Genomic DNA, 19,929 nt, shown 5'->3' with positions numbered 1-19,929 from the left:
ATTTTAGAGTATTCAGGCGTGACTGAGCAGTTGTCTAGGACTCTTTTTAGAGTGTAATATCAAAAGTACAATGTATAAACTAGGAAATATTCAAAGAAATTGGCAGAAAATACATAGGGTTATAGAAATGGTTAATATAACACAGTTCATAAAAGGTTCCGGGTCTGTGATGAAAAGAAAAATTACCAATTGGTTTGACTTTTGGAAATTTGTCTTCTTTTATAAATGATCCAATGCAGTAAGACGAATGGCAATAGAAATGATCTAGACTACTGCTATCATAAAACCTGAATTATCTATACAGGCAAAAAAAAAATTCTTCCTAAAATTTAAATTCTACCAACTAATCAGAATCCTGTTCCGACTGGTGGGAGAGCATAAAACATATTGTAAAGAGAATTTTTGAGTCGACTTATGATTCCAACTACACTGTCATAAAATGACAGCTTTTCCCCATGTACACTTTGTTCATAAATTCAACTTTATTTTCATGAAAGTTTTTCCCTCATATTACAGAAAAATGAGCAGTTTTCCACATATTTGGACTCTATTCTCATTAACTAACATACAACGTACAAAATCTACTGAAATCTGAAGAAAAATTTAACAAAAATTACTGAATTTAACAAAAACTACAAAAGTATTTGTAGATTATTTCTACTTTATTCTCAAACAATTACAACTTTCTTCTCTTCCTGTTTTGACTTCATTAATTAAAATTGTAAATAAAATCAACAAAAGCAAAACAGCCTTTTCCAGGTAATTTTTCATGACTATGCTTAAGGACAGTATTTTTAAATATTTTATTTTTTCTAAGACATTTTGTATGTCACCGCCAAGACAAAGACAAAACACAACCATACATCCATGCATACATCTCTCTCTTGCCGTCCCCGACTCCTCGATAAGCGATACGATGCCCCCCATGTGTCGCCCCTCAGGCCCCCCCCCCATCCTTTCCAGACTCATTAGCACAAAACAGGCTATCAACATGCATGGTCGGGTCTGTATTTAGATGCTCAACCTGATTAGCCCCTAATGAAGGAAGACGACTAGCGACACGAATCGAAGTGCACACAGTAGTATAGGAAAAGGAGTACACTCCATGTCATATTCAAGACACACTTCATTTGATATGCATGCACAATGTAAATGAGATCCAAGGTGTTGGTTCTACTACTTACTGGAAAAAAAAAAGAGGCAAAATATTGGAAACAGCACTCAAACAAAACAATAATGGCCAAGCTGATCAAGGAAAACCTCTGACGCTGTCAAGCAAACTGAGTATTTATAATATTTCAGAATTTGTTTTTTGTCTCAATACAATAACGTTATTCTATTAAAGTTGTCTTGTATAGTTTACAGACTTGTACACTTTTTTTTTCATATTGACATGATTTTCCATCTGTGTACAACACAAATTATTTTATAAATGTTAAATTAGCTATTTCAATACATAATTTGATTTCTTAATTTGTTCTATTGAATGGCTTAATCGTTGGTTATATTTGTGAATTCCAACTACAAGCATTTTGATTATATCTCATGTATTGGATGATTGTCATTGCGTAACAAAAGAGTAAACTGTACCTTCAACGCTTGTTCATTGTTCCACAAAATACTATTAATATATTTTCCACTATCCAATCCCATTAAAAAACTTGTCGCATACTTAAGTTGAATTCATTAAATATTGGGGCGCGATCAGTTTGTGGAAAAACAGCAACAAGCTCCTGTGCGATGGCCGATAAGAAACAAATGATTATTACGATTTAGCCTCCTTTCATTTCAAGCATTTGGTTTCAGTGGCGCATGTCCCGAAAGGCAGCATTTAATCAAACTTAGAAAGCCTTTGTCTTATCTTGAGGGCTCGTCGTTTATTAAATAAAAAGGCCAATTTACACAACAGCAACCACCTTTCAAACAATTGTGGTCCGTTAACATTAACAAAGTGTCGGCAACGGTTTGCGTCGTACATACAAACTCATTAGGTCAAAAATAAATAGGAGCCCTGCAATGATGAGAAATAATGAAAAATCATGAACTTTTCCTCATTTTCCTTTCCTCTTAGTTGCTCCCCCGGGGTGACTTAAATGAAGACCTGCGCTGCCCTTGGATATTCAATTATTTCACCAGCCAGACGTAATGGATGTAATGAATGAATGGAAAGCCGGCAATTCATTACCGCAATTTGAATATAAACTCGGGTCCTCTGCCGCACTCTTCTCATTACAGTAAAAAAAAAGATAGGCCTTAAAATTCACCATTTTAACGTTTAAGACGTTTTAATGCACAAGGCCTAATGAGCGACATTGCATGGGAGAAATAGTTGTGTGAATAAATGAATGAAATCTGCCTCTAATGACAGCATGTTATATTTGCGTGCAGCAGATGGGCTGCATTGCGACATGGAATCACACATTGTCTCTTCCAGCTCGGAAGCAGAAGGGCAGCTTGAGCGCAGTCATTTCCCAAATAGGGGGGGAAAAAAAAAAAACACACCTAAGTCTCATTAAACGAACTCTGCTCATCTTCAACGTCCATGTTCTCATTACCGGCCTGCTCCCATTCTCATTTCCTGTCTCGCACCCTCCGCTCCAGCTCACGGCAGACCCCCTCGGTGACAGGCTCGGCCTGGGTCACCACCGCTCCCCCGCTCCCGCCGCCCACTTCCACGGTCATGAGACAGCACATATCGACCAGCTCCTCCTGACAACGCTTCATGCCGGCATCCAGCTGGGACCTTTGGGCCGGGTCGTGCCTCATCGCCCCTTTCTCTGCCACCGTGAAGCCCAGAAGGTCCGTCAGGACCCGATCGGAGAGCTCCGCGTCCAGATAGCCGCTCCCGTCAGAGAGTGTGGCACGGATTCGCCACAGGCCGGCACTGGCGCTTAATTTGCCCAGGAGGGTTACGATGAAGGCTTTGATTTTTATGCAGGTGGGTATGGAGATTCCGTCGAGTAGACAGATGTACGTAAACGGGGGTGAATTTAGGGTGATGTCACCTGATGGGTATGTTTTTACTCCTGCAGTGGTTGACGTGTGACTCCCACCATGAAGTACTTTCTCCTTCCTAACTATTTCATTCCCAGATAAATGGCTGGACTCTTCAACTTGTGCTCTCTCTCCATGGGAGTCAATACCCGCAGATAAATAGTCTATAACCTCCATGACGTCACCCCCGTCCTGTTCTGTGGGAGGTTCACGCAGGGGAGCCGAGGCTCCCTGAAACACTGCTGCATCCGAATCATCTATGGTGAGGTTGACAAAATCCTCGTCTGGAAAGTGGTCGTCGAAGACATCGTTCTCCGCCGGGCCTTGCCGGGAATACAAGGGCTCGACGAGGTCGGACTCCTCTTGCTCGTTACCACGGCGACCGCTTGGGAATGAATTTACTCCGTTCACATTGGAGTGCAGATTGGCTTCACTTCTTGAAGACAAGATAATAAAAAAAATTCAGAAAATTATTTATACCGATTTCCATTTCATTCATTTGAATTTATCTTTAAATGTTGACAGTACTGTATTTACATTTGACACACAGGTGTCAATGTTGGGCATGCAGCCACAACAAAAAAAGTAAATAATCATTAAAGGTGAGAGCAGCAATGAAGACCATTTTTCTTCACAACTTTTTGAAAATATAATTTGACCAGCATTGGCACTGTAAAATGTAAAGCCCACAGCTCTCCTCTATTAGCCGTAACTCTTCTGGAAATAACATTTATGATAAAATCATCAAAAGTCCCAATTGTCTGGAAAATTTGAAAGGAAAAGCTGACTCCAGAAAATGAATACCCTGCCAGTTTGGCTTTAGCCACAGGAGCTTCTACTCAAGGCAGGTAAGAGATGACCTGAAGCTAAGTGGACCTGGATTTGACACCCAGCATTTGACGCTATGCTCCACGGTAGGTGTCGATGCTGCATATATGTAGGGTCTACCCCCCCAAAAAAAACCACCAAGGCAAATAAACAGAAATCTGTGTTCACTTGACATAATATATTATTCCAAGTATGATTGTTCCAATCTACCAGCAGTCTATAATGCAGAAATAAAACCGCATTTCCTTTGTTTAGAAGTCAGCCGTTTCTTGCTTGATGTGTATTTGCTCAAATTCGAGCGCAATAACTGGTGACAAGCAAGCTTAAATCTAAAATGTCATGGCGATTATGACCGAGCTGAGTTTTTGTGAATGTCAAGACTTCACACTGACACAACCACCCACCTGCTGGGTGAGGCACTCAAGCTCCTGAGGTTGGAGCTTCTACAGGAGGAAGTGGAAAACGGGCTGAGTGTCCGATAGCCACTGTCTTGAGCAGGATTGACTGGAAGCCTTTCCACCACCACCACCACCATCTCCTCTTGCTGCTGCTCCATGTCCTGATCCTCCAGACTTGCCAGCAGCTCTAGGTCATCTAGCTCTAGGTTCTGCATATCCTGGTTTCTGGCATCATCTTAAGAAGTTTTGGTTGCGTGAGTGACTTTGGTGGCATATCAAGTTGAAACCATTGAGGTTCTCTACCTTGGTGTGATGGTGGAGCTTCTCCCCTGTCTTCGTCTTCCTGCTGCTGTTCTTCTGCTAGTCCCAGCGCCCGACATAGAACATGTCCCTGTCAGAACAGTGCATGTATTCCTTTGCTTTAGGTTGTCAATGTACGCAATCTCCATATTGCAACAGCAAACGTTTAAAATAACACAACTACATCCAGGATTGGGAGTGTTATATTTTAAAAATTTAATCCAATGCAGTTACTAGTTGGCTGTTAAAAATGAAGTTAGTAATGCTAATACAGTACCATAATTAAAAAAAAAAAAAAAAGTAACTTGATTACTACTCCAATATCAAATATGTTAAAAAAAGGCATACAGATATACGGACAGATAGATATCATGGCTGTCATCTCTCACCTAGCATTAAAAATCAAACCCTGCAAAATGAGCCACATTTTTAACAGATGTGCCTTACATACAATCTGACTATGTGTTTTTTCCCAGAAATTGTAACGAAATAGTTAAATGTGTGTGTGGCCACCCTTGTCCAACAATGAAAGGTTAAACATACCACAGCTCTTCTGCTGGACCTAACTAATATCTTAATACTAAAATAACACCACTCCACTTGATCAGTTGCTAAAATAAAAACGACTTTGACAAAACCAACCTGGCTGTTACTCCCGGTCAATTCTTCCACTTCCCCGCCCAGGACCTTCACGTTGCCTGGGCCCAACAAAAGCATCCCAAGTCTGCAGATCATCTGCCCTTGTAGCTGCAGCTTCACACCAGGCCTGGAGATTGAGAATACTAACTATCGCTTGTGTTTTCTTGTCTTACGTGATAATAGTTGACATGCAAATGTGTGCGGTCCTTCACCTAAGAGTAGTGCTCAGTGCAGGTATCGGCTGATACTCCATGGCCTGCAGGCTTTGGATGCCATCTGTCACCTGCGATAAAGATGATGATCGCCATAATAAATCAATTTAAAACCAGGTCATAAATGGCCCACTAACCTGCAGCAGGAGCATACGAGTGGGTCTGGCCTCCCACGGTCCCTGAGTGTTCTGTGTGACAGCTGAGATGTTGTCATTGGTGCAGTCCATGCCGATCCATTGCTGCAGCTGACCGTATGCGGGCTGACTGATGTCCAGTAATGAGTCAACCTACAACAGAGAGGGATAGTTTCAGCACAGCACACTTTCTTCTCCATGCTGCTTTTATTTTTGCATGCTGAGTGATACAATATTGCCATCAAAAACAGTGACATCTAAGACGAACCACCTGTGCCCAAACAGATGCTAAACACAAAAATATAGTTATAAGACTTTTCAGTGGTCAAAAACAAAGTGTATTTAGAAACTATATTTCTTCAGGCAAAAATGGAAATTTTAACTGATGTCACTTCATCTTGGCCTGATAGGTACTGTAGGATAGTTTATACCTGTACACAGAAGATGCCGCTGAGCTGAGTCTTGTGGGCTTGAGCAAGTCCCTCTGGGAGAACCGGGTAGTCCAAGTCCTTCAGGTCAGTCAAGAGCCACTGGTCAAATACCTAATGTAATCAGAAATTATGGTTGTTATTTTTTTTTTTTTAATTGCAGGCTGGTTGAATAAAAGCAGAACTCCAAGTACAGTTGTGTAATTTCTGCTATGAAACTCCAATAGTGGCATCTGAGTATAAGGAGCAATGCACATAATGCGTCAGGCTCTCAAAGGAGCACCAGTGATTGCTGTTTAGTGCTAATTTTTTTATGATGGATGATTTTTGTTGTTTGTCGTGATTTCTCTGACCATTCTATCAACTATTTCAATAAGTAAAAAAAATGTATTGCTTTTTAACTGTCAATACAGTATGTTCCTACCTACCTGTTGGTTAATTTGCTGCTGCGAAAGCCTACCCACACCTCCTGCCTCTTCTTGTAGCCACTGCACACAGGCCTCGAGCCAAGCGAAAGGTACCTGGACATGACGGAAGGACTGCAACCAGGCTTGGGTCACCTGGACCACAGTTTGAGGCACCATTCTCTGTCTTCTACCTTCACTGACTGGCCACACTGTTGAATAAATCATCATTATTAGAATTGCAGTTCTTCTTGTTGATGATGGACTGTTGTTGTTGATTAGGGATTGTTATTTTTATAGTCTTGCTACTTTGATAACATCTACGTAACGTTTACGTGAGATAAACAAGGCGGCAAGTGCCTTGTGGTTACAATGCATGTCTCAAAATTCTAAATGTTGGTGTTTGAATCTCCTCAAGTTTCAATTTTCTTTAGTGCTTGCGTGGATTTTCTGCAGGTAGATTGCAAAACGTGCACGCTAGCGCTAGACTAATTGAATACTAAAATGTCCATTGGTGTGAAGGTGGATATGAGGTTGCATATCAATAATGTGCATTGCGGTTGACTGACAAACTGTTCAGTGTATAACACCGCTCATCCCAATATTATTTATATTATCATTTAAATAGTCTTCATTATCATTATTTAGGTGACATTCTTGACCTCTCACGCCACCCGTATGAGGACTGCGGGTGGATGTGACATACACAGAGAAGCTTTCAGATGGCGCCAGAAGTTGTCAAAAGACACCACACACGTATACACAGTACAATCAGTATACTTAACGCCATATAGACAAGAAACTTGAAACAGATGTATTCGACGTTTCAACACGTCGGCCACACCTCAAAGTAAACCGACATACCTCGATACCAGCGTACAGAAAAGGCGCCAGCACTACGAACTTTGCAAATAAAACGACTTCCGGGAGACGAGGGCGTGATTGATCGCAAGAAGAGCCAATCAAAGGTTCGTTTGAAGGAGCGTTCCCTCTTCGCTTCGCCAATCAGATCGCGCGGGGAGCTACGCACTTTCTTTTCCGTGGCGAAGGGAGGCGGAGCGACAACGAGGATTTTCACCGCACGTTTGGGTTTGTACGCTCTTAATTTGTTCGTTTTAGTGACACATTTTGAGCGGAATATACCAAGGACCGTTCATACGCCGTTATAAACCTGGTTAATGTGAAAAGAGTGAGTCCCTAGCGTCGTGTTATTGAAACAAGTTGATAAGACTCGCGCCACTCCTGTTCAACTGATTTAACAACAAGATGGCGAAATTAGCTTTGGGACGCTAACGGCTACCGTGATAGCATTTGATTATATTCCATAGTAGGCTACCCAATATTTGTCGAAGCAGACCACCCGGGTATTACCGTACAGACGTGCTTTCTTGATCACAGAGAAATTAATATGCTGATAAAAACCGACGTGTCTATTTAATGTAATGTAAAAGTGGCGTTGTCGACAAAGCGCTTAGCTAATGTACGCTTATCCGAGCTAACCACTTGCGAGCGTATCCTGGTTGTGTCTGTCACGAACTCTCGTCAGCTAAAGCTTGCTGTCATAGTAAGCGACGCTGTTTCGTTCACATTTGTTTCTTTTGCATCCGAATTGATTCTTAACATCTAACTTATTTGTGTTATTTGCTTTAATTGTGTCAATGGTCAAATCGACGTGTTAGTCAACAGTTTGTGTCCGCAAACCATCGATTACATTTATCTCGTTTGCTGATTACAACTGACCGATTGGACTAGCATCATTTAGTGCATACCTACCTCAATAAATTTGCTCAGATAATCAAATTTGACTGCATTCGTTCTAGCTGTCAAACGTATATTTTTAAATTGTGTTTAATAAACAGAACTAGCACACCAAATGTACGAAAATGATAAAACACAAGAGAATCTTAAGGAATAAACTGGTTTTGATTGGTAAAGTAAAGCTGAAATTTAAACGGAATAATAAGGCTGAACAATTTTGAAAAATCTAATTCTGATTTTTGTTTTCCTCTGATATTTGATTTTAATTTAATGTGATTCATATTTTCTCGGTCCTCTTCCAATTATTTATTTTTACCAAACCTCACTTCTACCCAACAAGTGTGGTGTATACACAACTCAGTCACAAATTAGATTCCAAATGCAAATATGTAGCTTTATTACTCCAGTTTTCATGTTTCATAATACAGTAATTTTTGAATGTAGACTACACATCTTAAGCACTAAACCTTTCCAGACACTGAGTATATGTATTCAATTAAGCCTATTGACTGAAATTAACTTTTTTTTTTCTCCCAAAAGTGCAGCCCTTGCAATTTGAAAATCGTTCTACTAGATTGAGTTGTCGATTGGAATTTGATTAATTGTTCAGCCCCAATTACCTATCACTAATTAATACTGATAGAGCATCTGTGACTCTTGCTCTCTTTGCCCAATTGCAGGACCATAACACTATCACAATTGCTCAATTAATTTGTAATCTTACATTTTAATTTCAAGTGGCAATATAGCAACAGCTCACTCATGTCAAATTTTGGCAAAGCAAAAAGTCAACCAGACTCCTTGCGAATTAAAACCTTTGACTTCTATAAGTTGAGACAACTAAAAGTCATGGTACCACCGTAGAACATTTCATTTGCTTGTCTTTTGTTGAACAGGTTGCCGCAGTGCCAGTTCCCCTTTTTGTCTTTTTCCAGTGACTAAACCCGGATACCACCACTCTCTCATGCTATGTTGACAGATTACCGCAGCCAAGCGGATCCCGTTTTCTTCTCTGTCCCTGTTATCACCTGTTATCCAGACCGGTGTGCCCCCCGATCCTTGTTTTTCCACACTCAGAGCGGACCATGGACACAAAAGACGAGCAGCAAGATGATTCTTCATTCAGCACAGAGACAAACGGTACGAATTGTGCGCGTGTGTGTGTTCTAATGCGGTAGGTTTTGAAATACAATGAACCCGCACTATTCTGCAAATATTCTGTTCATGATGAATGTCCAATATTTATATGTTTTGAGATTGATTTTGGCAAACCTCAAAAATTAGCAAGCTGTCAGGCGCTAGGTTGCTGAGGTTCCACTGTTTATACTTTTAAGTGGCATTAATGTGAGCACGCTTCATGATGTGTGTTTATCTCCTTTTCAACAGGTAAGCGTCCCGCCGAGGATGCAGATCAACAGAAATCGTTCAAGCGCTCCAGGAGCTCGGACGAGATGATTGAGCTCCGCATTCTTCTGCAAAGCAAAGTAAAGTAGCCAATCTTTTTTTTTTTTTATTTTTTTTTTTATTTTTTATTATTTTCATACCTTATCGTTGGGTGAATTTTGCCTGTGTTCCTTTCTGTTCCATCAATTGTGTAATTTTTGTTCATTTCTCCTTTTTACCCACAGAATGCAGGAGCTGTAATCGGGAAAGCTGGCAAAAACATCAAAGCGCTGCGTTCAGACGTGAGTACACGTGGAAGTTTTGTTCCTCTTTGACCCCCACCCCACCCCACCACATTTCCACAGCCTTTTAAAACCTCTAATGGGCAGCAGGGTTTCTTTGCTAGCAATGCCCCTGGGTAATTCTTTTGACCTAAGTTGACAATGTTAACATAGCTTAAGCTAGACCAGTCCTGCTGTCAAGGTGTTTCTACCGCTGAATGATAAAGTTCAAAGAAGAGCACCGTGTGGCGTTCAGGTAACCTGGCCAAGTCTTGTACTTATTCATTTAGTCATTGCCTACAGTTTGCCCTCCCACTCCCTTCTCCTGCTGTTTTCTGGTCTGTTCCCAAACGTTGAACTCTTCATGTTCTTATTATGCCATGACCTCTCTTTTCCAATGTCACCTTCTCTCCTCCTATTTGCCAAGCCAATCTCTGAGAGAATTCAACACATATTGATCAGTGTAGAGCCTGTATATTAAAACTGTTTCCCCTCTCCCCTCTCCCTTGTTTATTATTTTGCTGTTGACTTTTTTGCCCACTTCCTCCTCTGTTGCCCATGTTCTGGATGGCCCCTCCTGCGCCCGCCCACCTGCCACCCCGGTTGGCCCTGCCCATAATCGCGCCCCGTTCCCTAAACGGGCGCCTTACTTGAATGACATCCGCGCTCGAATGGCCCCGGCCCCTCTGCCCATGCCACCACGCCCAGTACAATGCCAGTGTGTCAGTCCCAGACAGCAGTGGGCCCGAGCGGTATGTCCCTAAGCTCCTCCCTCTCACTGCCTGACTACAAGTCAAACAAAACAAGAGAAGATCAGTCATAGTCATCCTGCCTCTTTTTCAGCTCACTGTATTTGATAACCTAATTGTGTTCACAGTATTGTAGCCACAGTTAAAAAAAAAAAAAAAAAAAAAAGCCTTAATGTCCGATGTTCATTATTACGTGCCTTTTTTAAGTCATATCAATTGTTTTCAAGTTTTTTTTTTTCCTCAATCTTGCTAGAATCTGCTTTTTGTTGTGCCAGCCAAAATGCTTTTGTTGTTTTTCCATTAATAATTATTTTTTTCTATCTTTCACCCTCTTTTAAAGTTACTATTATGGGTGCTTTATTTGTGCGTTAGTCCCATAAATCTTCAGCCGTGTCTTGCGCCAACCCATTCTTTCCCTGTTTCATTACTGTGTTTGTGTCCTTGCTCACCTGCCTTTTGCTTCATTTCGGTATAGCCATTAATTGCTTCAATGGTTTGAATGGACAGGATGCCACTGTGCCAATCCTGCTCATATATGCATCATTTGGTTATATAGTATGGCTACTCCCATTATCACATTATTGGCACCGTCGACATTAGTAGAAATCTTAATTTTCCCTCTGGTACTCGCTTTCGAGTTTACCTGGTTGTTAATAGTTTATTTGATTTACGTCAGGGGTGCCCAACCTTTTTAGATGAATGTATACTCTTCATTTTGCCACGACGAGCTACACAAATCTAGTGGCGCCTGTTGCATGTTTGATAGTCGATGCTCAAAACAATGTCTACGCAGACAGGCGGGAATGGGGAAATACCAAGCGCGGATGGCAAAGTCAAACGTGTGTGCTGATGTTACATGATAGGTAGATTAGAAATTACTCCCTACCTTGGCATTTTCGTAGCGTGTTAAGTGCACAAACGTCACTGTTGTGGCACGCATGTACAATTTTAAAAGTAGCAATTGCCGACTACTGACCGCAAACAACTTCCTGTGATGCAGGTGATGCGCCCGCCGCTGCAATTTAAAAGACTTTTTAAATTTTATTTTTAACACGAGACTGATGGAATGAATATGATGTAGTCTACCACAAAATATATTTAATTTTAACACACAGCCACGCAAACAAATCCCTCTTTTTTTAATCCCCCTGCACCCCTCGCAATTGACTTGTGACCAAATCGCTGGATCCCGGTCGATGGGTTGGGCACTCCTGATGTATGTATTCAAAATAATAGTACCGTCTTGAGCACCAGATTTATGCTTGTGAATTCTCTTTAGTGCGCATTGGTGCTACTTTTTTTTTTTTCTTCTCCCCACCGGCCAGATTGTCCCTCACTTTCCTGTCTTGCCCCTCTAGTGGTCACGGATTGCTGTCACTTTCTTTTGGTTTCCGTTTTTTTGTCTCCTTTCGTACTTTTTTTTTTTATCTGATCTGGACAAAAGACCCAAAAAAAATTCTCTTTGTAATCACCTTATTGAATTTTGTAGCCTTTTGACTGCAACAATGTGGCATTATCACTGCTCTACCATCTCACTTTAACAGAATAATGGACCTAACGTTTGAATAATTTCAGTTAGGTTGAATAAATGTACTTTGTTTTCTTGTTGAATTCTTTGATCTAATATGCCCCTCCCTTCCTTCTGGGATGCCTTATGGGCTCCCTTCACCCCCCACCCCTTTTGCCATTGCTTTGTCATTGGCATGTATAATATAAAGCATCCTGTGCATCTGCGCTGACATTGACACCATCGGTGAGATCCTGCTCAAGATCATCCCCACGCTGGAGGAGGTAAGGAACCTGACATGTTTGCAACATCTCACACTGAGTGGATGAGTTATGTTTTAATGCGTGCTCTGCAGTACCAGCAATACAATGGCATGGATTTTGAGTGTGATCTGCGTCTGCTGATCCACCAGAGCCTGGCTGGCTCCATCATTGGGGTGAAGGGAGCCAAGATTAAGGAGCTCAGAGAGGTATTTGTTTACCTGGCACTATGCAGACGGCACTTTAAGAATCCCACACCAGTTTGCCCAGCTGCAGTTAGATGATGCAGCACAGCCAATCGTATTCCGCAATGCTTATGCCCCCCTCCGCATTGTTGGTGGGGAAGTTAGAGGACCACCAATTGCTGATAATCAGTTGTCCTCTTGTGCCTATTCCCCCCTAGTATACAAAGACCAGTATCAAGCTGTATCAGGATTGTTGTCCTCAGTCGACCGACCGCGTTGTGCTGGTCGGCGGTAAAATGGAGCGCGTGGTTGAGTGTATCAAGACCATGCTGGAGGTCATCGCTGCCGTAAGTGACAGAGAGAGAAACAAGCCTATTCTACATGAGACACTAAATTCCTAACGTGTTATGCGGCCATACTTGACATTCATGTTAATTCTAATTTTAACCATTATAAAATTTACTTAGTGTCATATACAACATTTAATTTGAGACAAATAATTTGGATCTCATAGTCTCACAGATTTTCTGTTTGCAGGCTCCTATCAAGGGCCGTTCACAGCCAAGATTGTTTTCTTTTTGCAGGCTCCTATCAAGGGCCGTTCACAGCCATACGATCCCAATTTCTACGACGAAACCTACGAATATGGAGGGTTCACCATGGCGTTTGAGGAGAGGGGCAGCAGCAGCCGCCGACTAATGAGCAACTTCCCCATGCGAGGAAGCAGGCCAAGCGCCGGTGACCGTGGCTACGATCGAATGTCCTCCAGCAGGTCGATGCGGGGACCACTGCCCTCCTCTCGCAGGGATTACGACGACATTAGCCCCCGGCGGGGTCCTCCCCCGCACCACCAGAGCAGGAACCGCGGCCACACTATGTCCATGGGTCGCTCACATAGAGGCGGGTAAGATATTCATTTCAACCCTCTTCCTTGTCAATGCATTACATTTAATTGAAAAGTGCACATGTTGTTTGCATGTTTTGAATGCTTATTTTTGTTTTGGTAGTGCACACACTTGCTTTACATTTTCACTTTCATTGAATATATTGTGTGCAGTTTTCTGACTAATTCAGTGCTGTGCAATGCACCAATACGGATGTATTTCTTCGTATTTATCCATTTCATGAAGTGTATGTTATCATGCCTGGGTGTCTCAGTGTTTTGGTTATTGTTTTTTTTCTTTTTTTTTCATCTCCATCTTTTCCACAGAGATGATCGTTACTATGACTCTTACCGTGGCTCAGATGAAAGGTCAAAGTAAGTTTTTTTTGTTTTTTTTCCCATCTCCCCTTCCCCAAAGTGTTACTCCCCTTATTTGTTTCCATTATTCCTCTATTTGTCAATCTCAGTATTTAATTCACTGTCCCAGTTCCCTCTTTCCAATAATCGTTGAGTGTCAAATGAAAAGTAGAATGATCTCCCTTTCTCTTGCTAATAACCAACTCCCTTTTTAATTAATGTGTGGTGGTGTGGATGATTGTCAGATGCTATTACGAAACTGCTTACAGTTGTCTGGGCACAAGAGGTTTTCTAGTTTTGAGCCTCGCGCAATGAGCTAACTAGTTTGCGCAGTGGCGTAAGATGATGTGGTCCATTTTTTTCCACTTGATTAGTTCATTGGGATAAGATATTTACTGCAGGTTTGACTTAACTGCAGTTGTGTTACAACTTGTTTACAAAGTCATGCTACCGCTGTAGGAATAGAGCTCAGTTTTAAACCGGCCCCGGGCTCCCCTGTATTTCTTCTCTCCATCATAAACTCTTTACCATTTTGCCATTAGTGTTGATAAATACAGTTATCCCTCAGCACTTTGCGCTTCACCTTTTGCGAATGCACTCCTTCGCGGGTTTATAAGTGACGGGAGAACGGCGTTTAAATACACGCTGATAGTGCGGGGCATGCCTCTGAGTGATGTGCTTCATTGAGGCCAAGCGCAGGGTGCGCGGCTTGCTGACGCGCATGTAAGAAAAAAGCACTGCCGTCCATGAGTCGGGACAGCGACAATGAGCCCTGATCGCGCGGGGCGTGCCACTGAGCAATGTGCGTCACTGCGAATGTGACTGAGTTCAAGCGCAGGAGGCGCCAGCCGGCCGCGCGCACCAAATTACACATAGTTCTTTTATTTACTGTAAAGGTACAATGCATGCACAGAACAGTGTGGGAATGGCTACGAAGGGAATGAGAAAGGTTTATGTTGTGTAAAAGTATTGAGGAGGGTTTAAAACGCTTTAATATTGTGTACTGGACCACAATGCAACAGCAGATTTATGTGCAACCGTGACTTACTTTGGTTTCACAATATATGATGTCCCCCGGGTTAGCGTAGTGTGGTAATTCTGAAGGTGGACACTTTGTATTGCTTTGCCAGTTAAACCATACTTGTAATTTAACTTCCAAAACACCCATGTGCTTTAGTGGCCAACAAGAAACACTGTGTGGTGGAACTTTCAACACAGTGGTGTTTAAAATTTTTATATATATTTTATATATGTATAGATCACTGTATACGCAAACATCACCCGGTGTAATATGAATGTTAGAAACAACTTCAACTGTTGGACAAATGTACTTGGACACCACTGGAGTGTTTTTTGTTTTATACGAGTGCATTTGTGTCCTGCCGGTCCCCTGTTGTCGATACAACAAATGATTCTAAACATAACGCCTGAACATATGGAAATGAAGGGAAGAAAATCAGATTCCAAACAAATGTCCTCGGCGGTAGTGACAAGGCTAGCAAATAAATGCACATTACGGCGAGTGGGAGCAGGAGCAGCAGCCCTTGGCTCTGATCTTCATCACCACCACCTGTCACTCCTCTCACCATAACACTGTCAGAGCTGTTCCTGTGACTGTGTGGGAAGATGGCCGGGAGGAAATGTGTTTATACTGTAATCTTGCTCAGCGTGTGTGTGCAGGTTGACCTGGACCGCAATTTCTTTTCCTCTCCTCCCCTTGGAACGTTTTCAAGCATTTTTTTTCTAAGCATTTTCTATTTCTTTCCACCCCCACCCACGTTCTCACCCCCCAACCCCCTTCTCCCCCCTGTTTCTCTTTCATTACCAGTGACAGAAGAGGTAGACCGGATCGCTACAGCGACAACATGGTTAGTGACCCTTGCTTAAATGCATGTAGCTCGCGGGGTGCCAGCATCCTGAGGCTAGCGCATGCTGCTCGCTGCCGCTTTGTGACAAGCTGTGATTGTGCATTCTGTTCCACTCACGCCCGGGCTTTATTAAAACCCAACTCTCCCGCTCGTGGGTAACAGCAATCGCTCCGAAATGACCGTAATCGCCGCAGCTGGAGGCATCCCATAATAATCGGTTATAATTGCTCCCCAGGCTCTTACTGTGTACTTTTTCATGGCCAGCTTGTTTTTCTGTGCAAAGAGAGAGGGTGACGGTGACCACAGTTGGTTGCTAGGCGATAACGCTTTGTTGACAGACTCGCTCACCCACCGCCCTCTCTCAGAGCTGGCAGGATACGGCCTGCCGTTGCCCAGCAACAGCATTTTGAATTGCCTGTTGCCCTGACGACAGCAGCCGCTGAATAGCAGGTGAAAATGGGGCTGATTGGGAGGAGGGGGAAGGAGGAGGAGTCTGGCATATGGATGAAAACTGGATGGCTTTTAGTTGAGTCTACTCCATTGATGATACATGTACATGCACATGCCGGTCTTGACATGCACTCATCGCGCGGGATGCTGACAGAGATGTGCCCTGTTGGTAACTTCTGTCTTTTTCTCTTTGCTTTTCACAGAGTGGAGGAGGATATGGTAAGTCACCTTTTATACCCATATTGTACCGATGGAGTATAAAATGCAGGACTTGTATTTGTGTGTCTACATTGGCATTGGTGATGTCATAGCTTTGCGACATTTTAAATGCAACAAATTCAGATCATGTGTCCAATTGGAAAAAACTTTTTTCCTCATGTAGTTAGTTACATGTGTGATTTTTAGCTTATATTTTTTATTGTCCAAATATAATTGAGCATTGCTGCTTTCTGTCTTGTGCAGACAACAGCTCATCCTGGGATAGCTACCAGTCAGGTGAGTCAACGCTGCCATTCTTCCTTTTTATGTTCATTTGCTTCAGTTCTTGTTTTTTTAGACTTGTCGCTGCTTTGTTCAAAAGGCGCCAGACCACATAATTTGGGGGGGTGGTCGCGGCGGCGGCATTATGTTTTCTTGCCAATAATTTGCCTTTGCAGGTAGTATCAGAGTGACGAGCGTTATTGCAATTGCAGTGTGAAGTTTAACACTCTCATCCCCCGCCCTGTTCCTCATTGCGTCATACATGGGTGGCTTCCGTCCTCTAATTATCTGTTTGTGGGATGCAGTGTCCCACTGTAAAAGCAACTGCACAGTTAGGGCAACATCCTGCTTGGTGTGTGAAAGACACAGGAAGATACATACTGTTGCTTCTGTCAAGGCGCTGATTTTTTGGGGGTGAAATACTACCAGTTATTAGATGAATTCTGTTTTCCCTCCTGAAGCATTGTTTTTTGTCTTGCTGTATTTTATAACTGTTCAATCTGCTGGCGCCAGGTGGCCGGGGCTCCTACAATGACCCAGTCATCACCACACAAGTGACCATCCCTAAAGACGTGAGTAAACTGGCTGGTTTATTTGATGATGCTTCGTATTGTGAAGACGCTAGTTACAGAAATGGAAACTTGCCTGCCATATAAGTCCACATTATACTGTATTGCAAAAACACTCCTTTGTCAGTCAATGTGCGTGGTTTGTATCTAATTTGAGTTGTGGTCCCTGACTAATATGTTTGTGCATCTGCTTGTTTCACTTTGCTCTGCCCCACCGCTGCCACATCTTCCGATGACTTGTGCCAGCTGGCGGGCTCCATCATCGGCAAGGGCGGCCAGCGGATCAAGCAGATCCGCCATGATTCCGGTGCGTCCATCAAGATCGATGAGCCTCTGGAGGGCTCAGAGGACCGCATCATTACTATTGTGGGCACCCAGGATCAGATCCAGAATGCCCAGTACCTTCTACAAAACAGGCAAGTTATTCTCTGACCCTTTCAATCTAAACTACTTTGATTTATGTCTCATTCTCTAGTGCAGGGGTATGGAAACGCAGGGACGCTTCTGCACAACGACTGGGTTGTGCATATAGCGAAAATGTCCTAAAAAATGGCACCTTTGGTACTAAAATGGACAACGTCTTGTCCCGTTTTTCGTTAGACTTATTACGTCCATGCTAAATGAGGCCCCCAGATTTGGCATTGAGTGGCTTGATCCTTTAAAACTAAATCATTATCATTTCCAGGCTTTAAACATGTTAAAGACTATAAATAAAGGCTCCAAACATTGAACCTCCAAAAATGTGTAATTTAAAATATATATTTATCTGTCTGCATCATATGCTGATTTATGGCAATTGATTGACGTGCAGAAGAAAAAGATTCCCTGCTCCTGCTCTAGCACCTGTTCAAAAGAGCCTTGTGTTGGCGTGTATCTTTTTAGCAGACACACGTAAGATGTAATTAAGGCAATTTCAGAAATGCTGTTTAGAAATAGTCGTGAAATGTATTCATGCTGTATTTCTAGCATCTCTTGCCTACTGTCTTTTCCACTAACACCCTTCCTTTCTTTCCCATGCAATCTGCAAGTAGTTCAAACCTTCCTCTTACACGAAATGGCTACGGAGAGGCAACATTTTCTTCTGTTTGCAATTGGACTGTTCAAGATTCATTTGACTACAAAAAAATATGTATCAAAAATGGCCAATCCACCTCCGTAGTCCTTTCAGTGTGAAGCAGGGAGTGGAGTGATTCTTCCCCTGGCCGCTGCTGTGTGGAAGACTAGTGATTTTGTTGTTTTTAGTTAGATCAAGCGACAACAAATCACAGTCTGCCAAATAGCAGGGGGCTCCTCCTCTTCTGTCTCCCTTGGCAACCAGTAGGCACGTATACAACACACCACTTCCTTCTTTTTGTCGACGCTAATACAGCTGTACAACCTGCTGCTTGCTGCTACTGTCTAATTAGCAGTGGTGTTGCCATGGTAACTAACCCTGCCTCCCTCTTTCCTCCCTCTCCACCCCCTTTCAGTGTGCTGCACCTGCTTGGACTCAAGGACTAACCCCCCCATCCACCCCATGTTTCGTTTTTCTTTCGTTCTTTTTGTTTGTTTTTGCCCACCTAATTGTTCTCCCAACCCCCCCGCCACCCCAACACCCGCTGCAGTAGTCTATGATGAAAACTGTTTATTTAAAAAGAAAAAGAAAAAAAAGAGAGAAGAAACAAAAAATATTTGTTAATTGAAGTTCTTGTGCATTTTACTCTTTATTTCAGTGTGAAGCAGTTCTCTGGTCAATTGCTGTAGACACCCCCCCAGGATTGACTCAAGCAGATTGCCCCCTCCCCATTGCCCCTTCCCCTTCCTCATTCACAGCCCTCTCAGACAATTAATCTGGATTGTGGGTACTTTTTTGGGCTATTTTATTTTTATATTTTTAATGCGATATTCAACATTCCTGCGGTTCAAAGATGTTCTATTCTTTGAGAAAAAAAATGGGAGTTTTTTTCTGTTTTAGTTTACCCAGTTACTGTTCGAAATACACTTCAAAAAGGCCTCATTTCTCCCAGCAAATGATAATAACCTTTTTTGTGATGCTTGTTTTTTGTGTGTGTAGTGCAGACTTGCACGTCCCATTATTGCTTGAAATCATCCACAATGTAAGATAACTTGTTTCATGTTGACAGTTTTGAGGGGTGTTGGGACATGTAAAGGGACACACTGGCTAATCTATCAGAATAATCATAGGTGTTGTCGTGTGTGTTATATTCAATAGTTTCCAGTTGGATAGCTGCAAGATTTTTTGTTTGGAAATTGAATTGAAAAATAAAACAAAACCCACATGTCTGTGTTCTTGACTACAGTCAGTTGATGTCCATCCTGTAAAATGTTTTGTCAAGTTGTAAAATGAATAAAGTTGCCAATTTTTACTCAGCCTGTCTTCTGGTTTGTTTTTGTTTTTTAAATACACAGTACAATATAGTCAATGTGTCTTGATAAAAACACTCTAGTTTTGTCCTGTCTGTCCAAAGAGCTGTCTGCAAGAAGCTTTGAGTCTTGTCAATGCGCATTGCAGAATGGTCCAGTCTTGCATTTTTGGCAATGCTTTCAACACGAGTGCCCTCCGCTTGGCTCCAACAATAGCTGGTGAAATTTGACACTGATGTGCTTTGACCTTGGAGCTCATTTCTATTCGGAGCTTGAACATCTTTATCAAATCTTCAGTTTGTCAATTTTTCTTTTGCAACCACCTCCAAGCAGGTTGGCCAAACCACCATGGGCCTTGAGCTTTCTAAATAAAACAGTATGTTCAGGTGAAATCTGAGGAACATCAAGATGCTAAAGTGCTTGAAGATAATCAATAGTCTTTACCTTTACTTGTATGTGCCTATATGCATGCCTTGCTTTTAATTGGTAAGAGAAACG

The 19,929-nt window shown here is 42.2% G+C and overlaps 2 protein-coding genes across 5 annotated transcripts; one reads left to right on the top strand and one right to left on the bottom strand.

Annotated features, from left to right (window-relative positions):
- Positions 1 to 1,851: 1,851 nt before the first annotated feature.
- rmi1 (RMI1, RecQ mediated genome instability 1, homolog (S. cerevisiae)) lies at positions 1,852 to 7,352 on the bottom strand. 2 transcript variants are annotated; one of them, XM_088376011.1, is made up of 9 exons: positions 7,202 to 7,352; positions 6,362 to 6,549; positions 5,937 to 6,047; positions 5,509 to 5,658; positions 5,372 to 5,442; positions 5,163 to 5,286; positions 4,524 to 4,611; positions 4,227 to 4,455; positions 1,852 to 3,430 (listed from the first exon to the last, which is right to left on the bottom strand). In XM_088376011.1, exons 2-9 carry the CDS (start codon positions 6,515 to 6,517, stop codon positions 2,572 to 2,574), a joined length of 1,788 nt encoding a protein of 595 aa, XP_088232137.1. In that variant the 5' UTR covers positions 6,518 to 6,549; positions 7,202 to 7,352; the 3' UTR covers positions 1,852 to 2,571. The 2 variants fall into 2 exon arrangements, with proteins under 2 accessions (XP_088232137.1, XP_088232136.1); XM_088376010.1 differs by having other exon boundaries at positions 1,852 to 3,427; positions 7,202 to 7,327.
- Positions 7,268 to 19,437, top strand: hnrnpk (heterogeneous nuclear ribonucleoprotein K). Of its 3 annotated transcripts, none has more exons than XM_088376012.1 (16): positions 7,268 to 7,426; positions 9,075 to 9,235; positions 9,482 to 9,579; positions 9,724 to 9,780; positions 10,468 to 10,511; positions 12,227 to 12,299; positions 12,371 to 12,484; positions 12,679 to 12,807; positions 13,045 to 13,364; positions 13,671 to 13,718; positions 15,529 to 15,568; positions 16,222 to 16,237; positions 16,481 to 16,513; positions 17,012 to 17,070; positions 17,314 to 17,483; positions 18,780 to 19,437. In XM_088376012.1, exons 2-16 carry the CDS (start codon positions 9,181 to 9,183, stop codon positions 18,808 to 18,810), a joined length of 1,287 nt encoding a protein of 428 aa, XP_088232138.1. In that variant the 5' UTR covers positions 7,268 to 7,426; positions 9,075 to 9,180; the 3' UTR covers positions 18,811 to 19,437. The 3 variants fall into 3 exon arrangements, with proteins under 3 accessions (XP_088232138.1, XP_088232140.1, XP_088232139.1); XM_088376014.1 differs by lacking the exon at positions 18,780 to 19,437 and adding an exon at positions 18,537 to 18,635; XM_088376013.1 differs by having other exon boundaries at positions 7,391 to 7,526.
- The last annotated feature ends 492 nt before the right edge of the window (positions 19,438 to 19,929 follow it).

The sequence above is a fragment of the Syngnathus floridae genome, chromosome 5 (genome assembly GCF_059516105.1).
Source record: "Syngnathus floridae isolate MCC-2025c chromosome 5, RoL_Sflo_1.0, whole genome shotgun sequence".
NCBI lineage: Eukaryota > Metazoa > Chordata > Actinopteri > Syngnathiformes > Syngnathidae > Syngnathus > Syngnathus floridae.
Note: the sequence above shows the minus strand (reverse complement) of the source record. Positions and strands in the feature narration are given on the sequence as shown.

What these genes read in the sequence shown, in the direction of transcription:
- rmi1 (XM_088376011.1), bottom strand. Translation starts at nt 6,517, where the DNA reads ATGGTGCCTCAAACTGTGGTCCAGGTGACCCAAGCCTGGTTGCAGTCC. An exon ending in CTCGTATGCTCCTGCTGCAG is followed by an intron (nt 5,443 to 5,508) that starts GTTAGTGGGCCA and finishes TCTTTATCGCAG; the next exon opens with GTGACAGATGGCATCCAAAG. An exon ending in TGACCGGGAGTAACAGCCAG is followed by an intron (nt 4,612 to 5,162) that starts GTTGGTTTTGTC and finishes CTGTTCTGACAG; the next exon opens with GGACATGTTCTATGTCGGGC.
- hnrnpk (XM_088376012.1), top strand. Translation starts at nt 9,181, where the DNA reads ATGGACACAAAAGACGAGCAGCAAGATGATTCTTCATTCAGCACAGAG. An exon ending in CTGGGATAGCTACCAGTCAG is followed by an intron (nt 16,514 to 17,011) that starts GTGAGTCAACGC and finishes TGCTGGCGCCAG; the next exon opens with GTGGCCGGGGCTCCTACAAT. An exon ending in AAGTGACCATCCCTAAAGAC is followed by an intron (nt 17,071 to 17,313) that starts GTGAGTAAACTG and finishes GACTTGTGCCAG; the next exon opens with CTGGCGGGCTCCATCATCGG.